We start from the raw sequence: 12,993 nt of genomic DNA on the forward strand, positions 1-12,993 counted from the left end.
ATCATTTCACTTCCATCTATTAGATCAAAAGACCAGCTGGCCGACATCCTTACCAAATCTGTAAATGGAAGATTCTTCAGCGATGTCCTCAGCAAGTTGAACATTGAAAATCCCACTATTTAACTTGAGGGGGAGTGTTAGAATATAGCAACAAAGAATCAAATTACCGTTTTAGGTAATGTGACTTTTGGGATCAGAAAGACACTTTCATCCTTTCCCGTTATAATCAAGTCACAAGGTCAAAACTAACTGCCAAGACAACGGATCTAACTGACCATCTGCAGCTTGCATTTCCTCAAATGTAATAGGGGGTTCCAAAAGTATAATGGAGCCATCCCTAAACTAGAAATAGCTGTTATCAATGTTTGTGTATAAAACACCTCAAAGCAAAATGTATAGAACACAATACAATCTGTATCAATTCTGAAATCAATACAAAGATCAGTTCATATTACATTAAATTTATCAAATTAACAGACAAGACAAAACTGCCCCTCACATGTTTGGCACGTGAGCGGACTTAACGTCGAAAAACTAATGGGGTTTAATGGTTGGGTCATCCATGCCGAAAAGTGATAGTTCAGGGTCATTTAGGTCGGAAAAAAGATAAAGGTTAACCGTGCATTTTGATACAAACATGATAGACCATCCACGCAATTTTGTCTTTGGAATATTGAAAATTATGGCTTATTCTCATGACTCATCCCAGCTGTAAGCTATTTCTCAATCCCTTGCTTTATGATTTACGAGTTTCTGTTTTGTTGGTTGATCGTACACCGATTGTGGACACCAAAATTTCTAGTTTTTAAATTCGGCACATTGGATGTGGATGTTTCGTTGTTAATGATTCGAAGAGTCACATTGAAAGCAGGTTTCGTTTTTCTAATTCCTTGCCTAGTCCTGTTATTGACAATGTACAGGAGAATGGGTCGGATTCTGTTGGTGGCCCCAATTTAGCTTCAGTTGATAATTCAAATGTGGCAAAACCAACTGTTTTGATCGAAAGTGATCCCGGATGCCTGAATGGGTTAGGTACTGGTTCGGGTGGTTTGAATGGAAAGGGCAACGTTATTGACGTGATCATGAAGAAACTATCTAAAGATAATTATCATGTATATGATAAGTACTATCCTCATGTATGTGATAAATTTCAACGAGGATATCTCAAAGATGCCCATAAATAATGTATAATTTGTAGTGCTGTGATTGAATTGCTCCTACATGAGGAAAGTACTTATGACCTAGAAAAGAAAATTTTTTTTTATATAATCTTGTTCAAAGACGTGTTTCTCTTCAAATGCAACTGCAAGGATAAGTTTAAAATGGATTACAGAATACTATTTGGGAAAAGTTAATTAGAGTTAATCAGTGTTTTAAGTGTATAAGTTAAACACAACAAGTATAATTCTCCAAAGTTAACAAAAATTATGAAGACAAAATTCATGTGGTTTGTATAAAATTGCATTCAAGTCTCTATTTCTTTTTTGCATGCTCATGGTTTCATTTTTTTGGACGGCTCGTCTCTCCGGCCGACAATCGATAAAATTACTCGTTAACATTAGTCACATGCCATTCATGTGAGGGTATTTCAGTCATTTCAGTAGTTTTTCTTCTTATTCCCAACTTATCAAATCAATATCAATATAGAAATATCAAAACCCAAAACCCAAAGTAAATTTATATAAAAAACCTAGTCAAATCAAATCAAAACAAAACCATAATCAAATCAAATCAAATTAAAACACCCGGATGATTTTATAGGTTAGTCCATCTCTAGACATCGTTATCATGAATAAATAAATCTGTTCAAAATTCATTCTAACCTCATTAAAGACGTGTCTGTGCCAAGGACTGTCAACACATAAACTACAAAACCACAGGGACTGACAGGGCGAAAAATTTAGTACATGGACTGTTGGCATTTTCTATACAAACCACATGGACTGTTGGCACAATTTTGTCAATTTTTAACAGAAAAAACCCTAAATTGATTTTCAGCAAGAAATCATACTCACTTGATACCGTATATTTTTCCAGAAATCGCCTCAGAGACTTCAAAGGTAAAATTCCGATTAATTTAAAATCATTTATGTATGTATATGTATCATAATATTTCATGGTAATTGTCATGAAAACTGGATCTATTCTTGTATCGATTATCTGTTTTGATCATATTGTACTTTTTAATTCCAATTCCAAATCGAACGATAGTGAAAACAAATTTATTTATTCATACATAGATGAGATATGCCACGTAGGCATTTTTGAGTGAGGCTGTGTCGCTGTGACATGTGTGAATATAAAGATAGAAAACTCTTATTAACTCTTGCTTCATATATTTCAATATATTTAGTAACAGAGGAATTGTAACGTATTGGGGTGTTTTGCAAATGGTTTGTATCTCTAGCCAACGGTGAACAAACTACAAATAAAAATTAAAGTAACAATTAAAGTTAAATTCCTAATGTGTTTGTACCGGCTTTATTTTGTAGGTTTATGTATTAAATTTGGTTTATCTTAAATTGACTTTGCAATAATGAGTTTTTTTATTTTGCATTATGATTTAGTTTCCGAAGATGAATGCTCAACATCTGTTGTTAGATGAATCGATCAGAAGCCTTCCTTTAGATATAATAGAAAACATTCTATGGCGTCTACCAATTGAAGAGATAGTAAGGGCAAGTATCCTCTGTAAGGAATGGAGGTACATTTGGACCAAAATTCCCAAAGTTGCATTTACTGAGGATTTGTTCGATGAATCATCTGATGAAAATCAGCTACACATTGTCGAACAAGAGTGTGAAAATCAGCCAAGTGAAAGGAAAAAGACGAGCAGGAGATGTAGACTTTTCAATGCTATTTACCAATTTCTGATACTACATCGGGGACCAATAGTTGACTTCACCCTTTCCATGAGAACCATGTCACCATATGACACAAGTTTTGATTGTGTGCAAATTGACCAAATATTACTTCATTTGTCGAGAAAGAATACGGTTAAGAAACTTAACTTGAAATCTATGTGCGAGTTTCCCTTATCCGTTTTCTCGTTTCATCAGTTAACTAGCCTATATCTCTCTCATTGTGATCTTAACTATCGACTACTTCACCAGTTTCTTGCTTCATCAACACTCAATGGATTTGGTAGCCTTACAACCTTATGCTTGGAGTATGTTGACATCTGTAAAAAAGTACTTATGCAAATCTTATCCAATAATCCACTACTTAAAAGTTTCACGATGGTAAGTAAGTTTTTACTAGAGTATTGATCCTCAAGGCATTACTTATTTTAATGTTGTAAGTTAATGTAGCTTACAGGACAAGCCGATACTATTGGGATCTATCATGATGATGAATATAGCACCATCAATGCGCTCTTTCAGTGCTTACCTGTGATTGAACATCTTACTCTTTGCGTTTGGGACATTCAGGTAATTATATCCACATTATATGTTATTGGTTTAATTTAAAAACTTACAATAGTTTTTTTCCTTATATATGTTTGTTTGCCCTATGGTTGAAGAGTTTTATTGGAGAGACGGTTCCACAAAAGCTTGAAACATCATTAGTCCATCTCAAATACTTACGTTTAGAAAGAATGTGTTTCCTGGATAATGATTGGTTGCGGTTTCTTGTACTTATGATCAGAAGCTCCCCAAACTTGGAGAAACTTAAAATAGAGGTAAACACACACACTCTCTCTCTCTCACTCCCCCTCTCTCTCCATATATATATATATATATATATATATATATATATATATATATATATATATATATATATATAGAGAGAGAGAGAGAGAGAGAGAGAGATTTTTAATCAAAATGGAAGCAGGGAAGTGGGAAGAATTTTTTTTTCCTTTTTCTTGAATTTTTTTTCCAGCATTAAGATCACATGAAAATATGAACATTTAAAAAAGACACTTTGTGATGAATATTATTATTATGGCGGGAAAACGTTTGAAGAAAAGAAACAAATGTTAACATTCGTTGCAATGAATGTTCTGCTACTGAGTTTTATTAGGGTTTAAAAATCAGGGTTTAGAAATTAGGGTTTAGATTGAATTTTTAACATGAACGGTTTAAAGTCTAGGGTTTGGGGCTTAGGGTTTAGAGTTTTGGGTTTAGAGAACAAAACCCAAAACACTAAGCCCCAAACCCTAAACTCTAAATCGTGCTAAATCTTGAAAAAAATTTCACATATGATGGAAAAAAAACGCTCGAAGAATAACATTCATGAATAACATTACGCATGATGAATGTTTTCAGTTTTTCGCGTTTTCCCGCCAAAATAATAACATTTATCACAAAGCGTCTTTTTTAAATGTTCATATTATTTTCGTGTGCTCTTAATGTTGGGAAAAAAAAAATTCAAAAGAAAACGAAAAAAATAAATTTTACTTCCCCTTGCCCGAAAAAAGTGATTCCCTCTTGATTATGACCATGTATGTATGTATGTATGTATGTATGTATGTATGTATGTATGTATGTATGTATGTATGTATGTATGTATGTATGTATGTATGTATGTATGTATGTATGTATGTATGTATGTATGTATGTATGTATGTATGTATGTATGTATGTATGTATGTATGTATGTATGTATGTATGTATGTATGTATGTATGTATGTATGTATGTATGTATGTATGTATGTATGTATGTATGTATGTATGTATGTATGTATGTATGTATGTATGTATGTATGTATGTATGTATGTATGTATGTATGTATGTATGTATGTATGTATGTATGTATGTATGTATGTATGTATGTATGTATGTATGTATGTATGTATGTATGTATGTATGTATGTATGTATGTATGTATGTATGTATGTATGTATGTATGTATGTATGTATGTATGTATGTATGTATGTATGTATGTATGTATGTATGTATGTATGTATGTATGTATGTATGTATGTATGTATGTATGTATGTATGTATGTATGTATGTATGTATGTATGTATGTATGTATGTATGTATGTATGTATGTATGTATGTATGTATGTATGTATGTATGTATGTATGTATGTATGTATGTATGTATGTATGTATGTATGTATGTATGTATGTATGTATGTATGTATGTATGTATGTATGTATGTATGTATGTATGTATGTATGTATGTATGTATGTATGTATGTATGTATGTATGTATGTATGTATGTATGTATGTATGTATGTATGTATGTATGTATGTATGTATGTATGTATGTATGTATGTATGTATGTATGTATGTATGTATGTATGTATGTATGTATGTATGTATGTATGTATGTATGTATGTATGTATGTATGTATGTATGTATGTATGTATGTATGTATGTATGTATGTATGTATGTATGTATGTATGTATGTATGTATGTATGTATGTATGTATGTATGTATGTATGAGTTACTTTCACATGTGATCTCTGTAGTCATATCTTATATTGCCATTTTAAACAAAGTCACTTATTACCCAATTCACCAAAGAAACCACTAAAACCAATACCACTGTGCACTCCCATTTTACACTCATTATTAAAGGCGCCCCCCTTTTTATATTCTAATTAATTATTAGAGCACTCCTAACGGGAGTTTTAATGCTTGCCAATTTCATTGCCAAAACCATAACACTATTCGGAACTTCTTGTTAATCCATTGCCAATATCCACTAGCTAACCATTTCGTCTATTTTTAACTTTTTGAATCACGAAGTATGTGTTTGGTTTACTTATACATATAACATTAGTATTTGTACATTGATTTTAATAATTAATTTAGTGGGTATGTCATGGTTGGGAGTAAAATGTGATGAGTTAATGATAGAGAGGATATGGTGATGTGGTGCTGATGTGGCAGTGTGTTAATTTGAAGAAAGGCGTTATGGTTGGGAATGCTCTTATAAACCCATAAAAGAATTCACATTCTTATATGTGTGTTTCTTGTGTTTAAATTACATTATCTGATCGTCATTTGCATGGGTTTTATGTAATACGTCCGGTTCCAAGTGATGGTGTAGAATTGGTGTAAAAAGATGAGAATTTATTTTGTTTATTTATCGTATATTAGGGGTAAAATGGTACATTTATTGCTGTAAAATCTGTTTTAACATTTTTGTTATTGTAAAATTGGTTGCAATCCTTTTGTATTGAATCCTAGGGAAGTGAGGTATGAAAGTTGCCCTTTATTCTTATACTCTATGTGAAATCATACTAACCCATAAAGAAATCATTGATAGATGTTATGCGAAGATACAAGTCATTGGATGTACTTTATCGAGGATGACATATACCCTGTTAGAATGCAAGACTATTCGGATATTTGGTTGGGACATTTGGTTGAATTGGAGATTGAAGATTTAATCATTAAGAAGCCCAACTTGGATTTTGTGAAGCTAATTTTGGCCAAGTCACCTGTTCTTAAAACGGTCAGATTAATGAGTTACAATAAGGATGCAGAGTTGAATTTGTTAGACGCTCTGTTACCGTCCCCACGTGCATCTCCAATGGTTGAAATTGTGGTGGTAGTAAAAGAACCTAGCTATTCATCATGTTGAATCATGTGTCAAAGCAGGAGTGACCAAATCAGTTTACATTACTTGAATATGTGAGTGGAATTTTTTGAGATTGATGATGTAATCTACTGATGTCACATTATGGGTCTCTTTTGAAAGCTATAGCAAGATCTATGATTGGCTTCCGAAGTCACATTATGGGTCTGTTTGACCCTCTATTTTTTACTTTATAAATACAACAAGCACAATGGACTTGCAGATGTCTAAACCTTCCATCTACAATAAGCAAGAACTAAATGACGTTGATTCAAATGAGATTATGAAATATTATGATTAATTTATATATAATACGTAAAGTTTAAATAATGTTGACTAAAACACTGGACTTGTAGATGTCTGACGCTCTAGGCACATTTTTTTATGTATCGATTGATTTTTATTTATTTATTTATTTATTTTTTTTTTTTTAGAGAATCCTTCTTACTAAGCTTTTGTATAGTTCAATAGGATATTGACAACTCGGCTTGTAAGCTTCTTTTGTATAATCTTTTTGTAATCACAGATTACTCGTTCAACAAAAACAAATTACAATTTACAAGTTATACTAAAAACCCAATGTAAAACTACTGCTAATTAAAATTCGAACTACTAGAAACTGCTACTAAACTACTATCCTAGTTTTACGTAAAACTGAAAGAGTGCATTGCTTGAAATATGGCCAAATATGAGTCATCTGGATTCCAGATAAGTAGAGGTGCGGCCCAGAGAGTGGGACGGATATATTTGGCTAAGATGCCAATGTCAAGTGGTTATCCGAAGTTAGGACATTTGGTAGTGCATTTTTTTAACGACGGTTAAGAGTGACTGACGGAGTAAACCATCATAAACCATGAAAAAGTTTCTTTCCATTTCAAATATCCACAAACCCACTTTACCGTTCCCGTAGAAGATCTCATTTAAGGTTAAGTTTGGTACATGACCAAGATGCAACCAATTATATACCCGAGCCCACACTTCAATCACTTTCTTACACGAAACTAAGGCATTGTCAACCGTCTCCAACTCATCATTATAAATAGGACAACGAACCGAGTCAAGATCAATACTTTTTAGCCGTGATCTCCAGATGAAGATACCAAAATTTCCTGGTACCAGTCTATTCCTCAATGTTTTTGATGTTATATCGTTGTTCAAGAATCCTTTAGTGAGTAGTTGCACCGGTGACTTTGACATATCTTGTAATATAGTCTCAAGTGCTTGTACTTCATCTCTGAGCCGTCCGATGGGATTTCTGACCAAGTTCCAGTTTGTATAGCCTTGTGAACTTGACCTTAAAACGTTGGTATCCCGTCCAACATTCATCCCAAAATCTTGTATCCTTGCCATCACCTATTGTTCTTTCAAATGAAGCAACAAAATTGACTCCAAATGGGAGCATATCACTGTGTACAGTGGCTATTTGTTGACCAAATAGTAGTCTTAACATTTTGAGAGCCATTGGAACCCAACCCCTCATTTTGCCGAGTGAATACATGCTTCCATCCACTTTCTCCAATTTCTTCTAAATCTCATCGCCTGCAATAAATTTAGAGGATATCTGCACTTTACACTGTCAAATGTTTTTTTTTTTAAATCAGCCTTAAAAGTAAAATTTTTTACCTTGTCTTTTTAGGTCCTCAAATACTTCATTTTCCACAAGGTCCCTGTCAAAGATCGACCTATTGAGTGAAAGCACTCTGTTCTGAACCGATTAGGGAAGGGATAACCAATAGAAGCCTATTAGAAAGTACTTTGCAATTATTTGTAAATCTCCCAATAAGGCTGATTGGCCGATGATCACTCAAAGTCACCGAGTTTGGGAATTAAACTAGAACTCATCGCTTCTATGAGATTTGTTTTGATCATATTTCAGACGTATCATAAAAATTTAAACTAGAACCCATCCACACCCGGCGCTTTCGATATTCCACAATCATTGATCACATCGAGCACTTCTTCTTTTTTTGATAATGGTTTTTAATAAATTCAGCCCCCTGAATGATATTCGTGATGCAAGTTCCATTCATGAGGAAGTAAATGACAAGTAGCTGGTTCCCTGAACACATTTTCTGAAAATATGTTTTACTTCCTCTATTATTGCAGCATGATCATCTTCCCAAATCCATTAATGTACAAGCCGCGAATATTTCTCAAGTTGTTCCTTCTTTTGATCATTGAGTGTAAATCGCTAAAGTGAATATTGTCCTCGACAACTTGGTTTACCCTAAACAGGAGCATACTACCCGACCGACCACTTGCTTGTTTCTGCATGAACTCAAAATTATTCGATCCCATATATTCCCGACCCATTTGTCCTCTACGTATCTGCTTTTTGGTTCTTGAACTGTGACAATTGATGCTTTTTCTCCAACACAGAGTCTTGTGAGCCAATCTACTTTCCCGACTTCCTTGAATCCTGGAATGACAAAAGTTAACCTATTTTTTAAAAGTATGTATTACTTTTGTTTAAGCTTAAACACTTGGTGATTATTTCTAGAATATTCCATTATATTTCGTACAAGCTTAGCGTTTAGATATATCACTACATAGTGTGTGATACTAGTATTTATGAGTTCCATTAACTTTATGATAATTCCGTTGATAACCCTAAGGATGGTTAAGAAATTTGGTTTAGCCTAAATAGTTTATCACTAATGTACAAATATTTTGTACATTCTGAATTTTTTAAAGTAAAACTATGTTTATATATCCATAAGGTTGTTTGTGGGAGTGCGGGAGATAGATCCACTCTTCCGGTGCCAGTTAGATTATGTTCCCTCTTGTTGTTCTAGTTGGGGTTTAATTTTTTTGTTTCTTCTCAGTTTCTCGTAGCTTAGTTGGTTATGTTTAGTTGGGTCGTTCAAGTTCCTAGTTTGGTTGTTTTTTAGTTGAGCTCGAGTTTAATCCTTTTTGGTTGTACCGGCTTTTTAGGCATTTATCAATTATCGTTAATGATAAAGTGTCCTAGTTATATGTTAGTTCTTGTTATTTTTCCAAAGGAAAAAAAGGATATATCTACAACCTTGTAAATGTTTACCAAATAACCTATCTATAATCTATAATCTATAATCTAAAATAAAACTTAAAAAGATAAACATAAAGATAAATAAGCGATATTGCAATTTATCTTAAAGTATAGGAACAAAACTTTTGTATAATACGGAGTAATAATATGACTACTTTACGCCGCATTATCTCTCAAATAAAGCCTTTCTTACACTTTTTTTTAAGTTTCATTTCCATCGGTGTAAAAAGCTAGGGTTTATTCGACTCAACCTCACTACGTCACGTCAGGTATCTTCCTTTTTTGATTAATTACATGATTTCTGTTTATCTTCTGCAATATCAAATTCTTCGTCTGAATTGAGAAATTAAAAGGTTGTACAATCTCCATGTTCATTTCGTTCTTGTGCTTTAAGCCTGTATTGCTTTATCGATATGTCATTTTTTATGGGTTAATTGACGATTGTGTCTATTTTGTTCTGTTCGTATGAAAAATTGATTTATACATATGAATATGTATAACACTCTCGCAACTATATATAGGCTGTAAATATGCTAACCAAATACCCTCTTTATGTATTGTTTGGCACTCTGTTTGATGTTACTATTTTAATAATATTATATATCTACAATTATCATTACGATTTCTTCTTCATATACGTTTATAATTTTAAATATAGAGTAATCAAAATTTAAATTTGTACGTTTAAAGTTATTTCTCAAAACTGAAAGCCTATTTTTCCAAAACTTTATAACGTAGCAGAATAAGTTATCATACATGAATTGGATAGGTACTAGTATGCAAATGCCAATTTATATGTATGAATCACTTGTTCTTCAAGTGTTTTATTTTGTGTCTATTAAACTAAGTTTTTCTTAATTCAAGTTATATAGAAATAGAAACTAGTATTTGGAGCATTATTTAGTACTTGTCTACGACACCATTCTGCTGAGGTGCAACCTAAATTTAGTAAAGTTCGTTACGGTTTGTAGTGTTTGACTGATTAGGTAAGAGCCTAAGAACAAATTGTTTGCAACCCAAACTCAGTAATTAAATGGGACCCAAAATGTTACACTAGCAGAGTAATCAAACAGATCATAGGCAACAGTTGCAACTTTTGTTAAATTAGTTATTTGACTCATGATTAAAACTACAATTAGCAAAAGTGTATTAAATAACAAATATTACTTACTGATTGCTGGTAGGCTTCGGTGTTGATAGGTTTGGTTTTCATAAAATATTGTGTAACTGAACAAAGCAAAAACCAAATTAGAATTTGGTTTTGCTTCGGTTTAAAGTGAAAAACCAACAAAACCAAAGCTTTGTTCTTCAATCGTTCAACCAAATGATCCTTTATACTCTTTTGTTTTTATTTATGTTGTTGTATCTTTAGCCAACTTGATTAATGCAAGCAAGTAAGTGGATCGGGTATACGGATAAGTAAACAAACCCGTGTTAAACTAATTACTACATTTGGCCATAAGTAAAGAAACTATGATTAGCGAAAGTAAATAAACTTTTGCTAAACTAGTTACTGATTGTGTGGGTACTTGAACTTAAAGTTATGTTTCTCCAATATAGAAGCATACACTTTTTTTTTTTTTTTTTAAAATTAGTATTAGAATTAGACATTTCACCCTAAGTGTTTGTACTTGGTTTATTTTGTGGATATATTAATCAAGCTTTGTTTAACTTAAATTTAGTTTTGCAGTTATTTTGCAATATGAATTAGTGTCTCAAGGTGAATGCTCAACGTTTATCGTTATATGGAACGATCAGAACCCTTCCTCCCTTCCTTCAGACATAATACAAAACATCATTTCGCGTTTACCGACTGAAGAGATTGTAAGGTCAAGTCTCCTCTCCAAGGACTGGAGGTACAATTGGACCAAAATTCCTAAAGTTGTGTTTGATGAGGATATGTTTGATGAATATACCAATGAAAATCAATTGCGCGTTATTGAACGAAGGTTTGGACAATATCAAAGTGAAATGAAAGAGATGAGTAGTAGATGTAAACTTTTCAATGCAATATACCAATTCCTGTTACTACATCAAGGACCAATAATCGACTTCACCCTTTCCTTGACGGGGGACATGAGTTGTGAATACATAGCTGCAATTGACCAAATATTACTTCATTTGTTGAGAAAGAATACTGTCAAGAAACTGTCCTTGAATTCTGGGTGTGAGCTGCCCTCATCCATTTTCTCGTTTCATCAGTTAACACATCTATATCTCTGTTGTTGTAGTTTGTTGAACCATCCACCAATATTAAATGGATTTGGTAGCCTTACAACCTTATGGTTGAAGTATGTCTGCATTCGTTTAAAAGATTTTATGCACATCTTATCCAATAATCCACAACTTAAAAGCTTCACAATGGTAAGTAAGCTGTTACTAATAGAGTATTGATCCTCATGGGCTTTCATTATTTATTTTAATGTTGTAAATTGTTGCAGCTTGAAGGAGGAGGTGAAGATACTTTTGGGATCATTAATGAAGAATATGTCACCGTTAATGAGCTATTTCAGTGCTTACCTGTGATTGAACATCTCACTCTTTGTGCTTGGAACGTTCATGTAAATCTGTTCACATTATATGTAATTGCTTTTATCTCAAAACTTAATGTTTTTTATATTTGTTTTGGCCTATGGTTCAAGTGTTTCATCACAAGGGCGGTTCCACGAGAGGTTGCAACTTCGTTAGTCCCCCTCAAATACTTATATATTGAAGAAATGCGTTTATATGAGGATGGTTGGTTGCGGTTTCTTATACTTATGATCAGAAGCTCCCCAAACTTGGAGGAACTTAAACTAAAGGTAAACTACATATGTATACATTGTATCCTATTTAGTTTTGAGTTGATTTCATGTGTCATCTCTCTAAGCATATCATATATAGTCAAATTTGAAGGTTAAAAAAAGCATTTGTTACCCAATTCATTAAAAAACACTTAAACCAGTTCCATGTGTTCACATTTTTCTCTCATATACCTGTTTATATCCCAGTTATTAATAACCATTAAATAAATTCAAATATTTATATATATGTACCTTGTGTTCAAATTACATTATCTGATAATCATGTTTATTTTTATGAGGGGTAAAATGGTATTTATTGATGTAAAATTGGTTTTATTTGATTTGTTATTGGCTGAGATTCTCTTGATATATAGAATGGGTAGATATGATATGTTGAGCTTTAACGGGGGAGTTATGAAAGTTACCCTTTATTCTTATACTTATGTGAAAACATTCTGACTCAAAAAAAAAAAAAAATTAAAACATTGATAGATGGCATACGATCGTACGGAAGATAAACGATGGACGGAGGACTTTGATGAAGACTTGTACTCTGTTACAATGCAAGATTGTTCGGATATTTGGTTGGAAAATTTGATTGAATTGAAGTTTGAATATTTTGGCCTTAAGAAGCC

The 12,993-nt window shown here is 32.7% G+C and overlaps 1 protein-coding gene across 1 annotated transcript; it reads left to right on the forward strand.

The window, feature by feature from the left end:
- The first annotated feature begins 2,010 nt into the window (after positions 1-2,010).
- LOC139858476 (F-box/FBD/LRR-repeat protein At1g13570-like) lies at positions 2,011-6,572 on the forward strand. The gene is made up of 6 exons (XM_071847326.1): positions 2,011-2,060; positions 2,568-2,996; positions 3,114-3,242; positions 3,312-3,431; positions 3,524-3,682; positions 6,236-6,572. The coding sequence occupies exons 2-6, from the start codon at positions 2,577-2,579 to the stop codon at positions 6,551-6,553; spliced, it is 1,146 nt and encodes a 381-aa protein (XP_071703427.1). The 5' UTR covers positions 2,011-2,060; positions 2,568-2,576; the 3' UTR covers positions 6,554-6,572.
- The last annotated feature ends 6,421 nt before the right edge of the window (positions 6,573-12,993 follow it).

Source organism: Rutidosis leptorrhynchoides, chromosome 7 (assembly GCF_046630445.1).
Source record: "Rutidosis leptorrhynchoides isolate AG116_Rl617_1_P2 chromosome 7, CSIRO_AGI_Rlap_v1, whole genome shotgun sequence".
Lineage (NCBI taxonomy): Eukaryota > Viridiplantae > Streptophyta > Magnoliopsida > Asterales > Asteraceae > Rutidosis > Rutidosis leptorrhynchoides.

Bases quoted from the DNA above. Each gene is read 5' to 3' on its own strand.
- LOC139858476 (XM_071847326.1), top strand. From the start codon at position 2,577: ATGAATGCTCAACATCTGTTGTTAGATGAATCGATCAGAAGCCTTCCT. The intron at 3,243-3,311 runs GTAAGTAAGTTT...AAGTTAATGTAG, and splicing joins TACTTAAAAGTTTCACGATG to CTTACAGGACAAGCCGATAC. The intron at 3,432-3,523 runs GTAATTATATCC...CTATGGTTGAAG, and splicing joins TTTGCGTTTGGGACATTCAG to AGTTTTATTGGAGAGACGGT.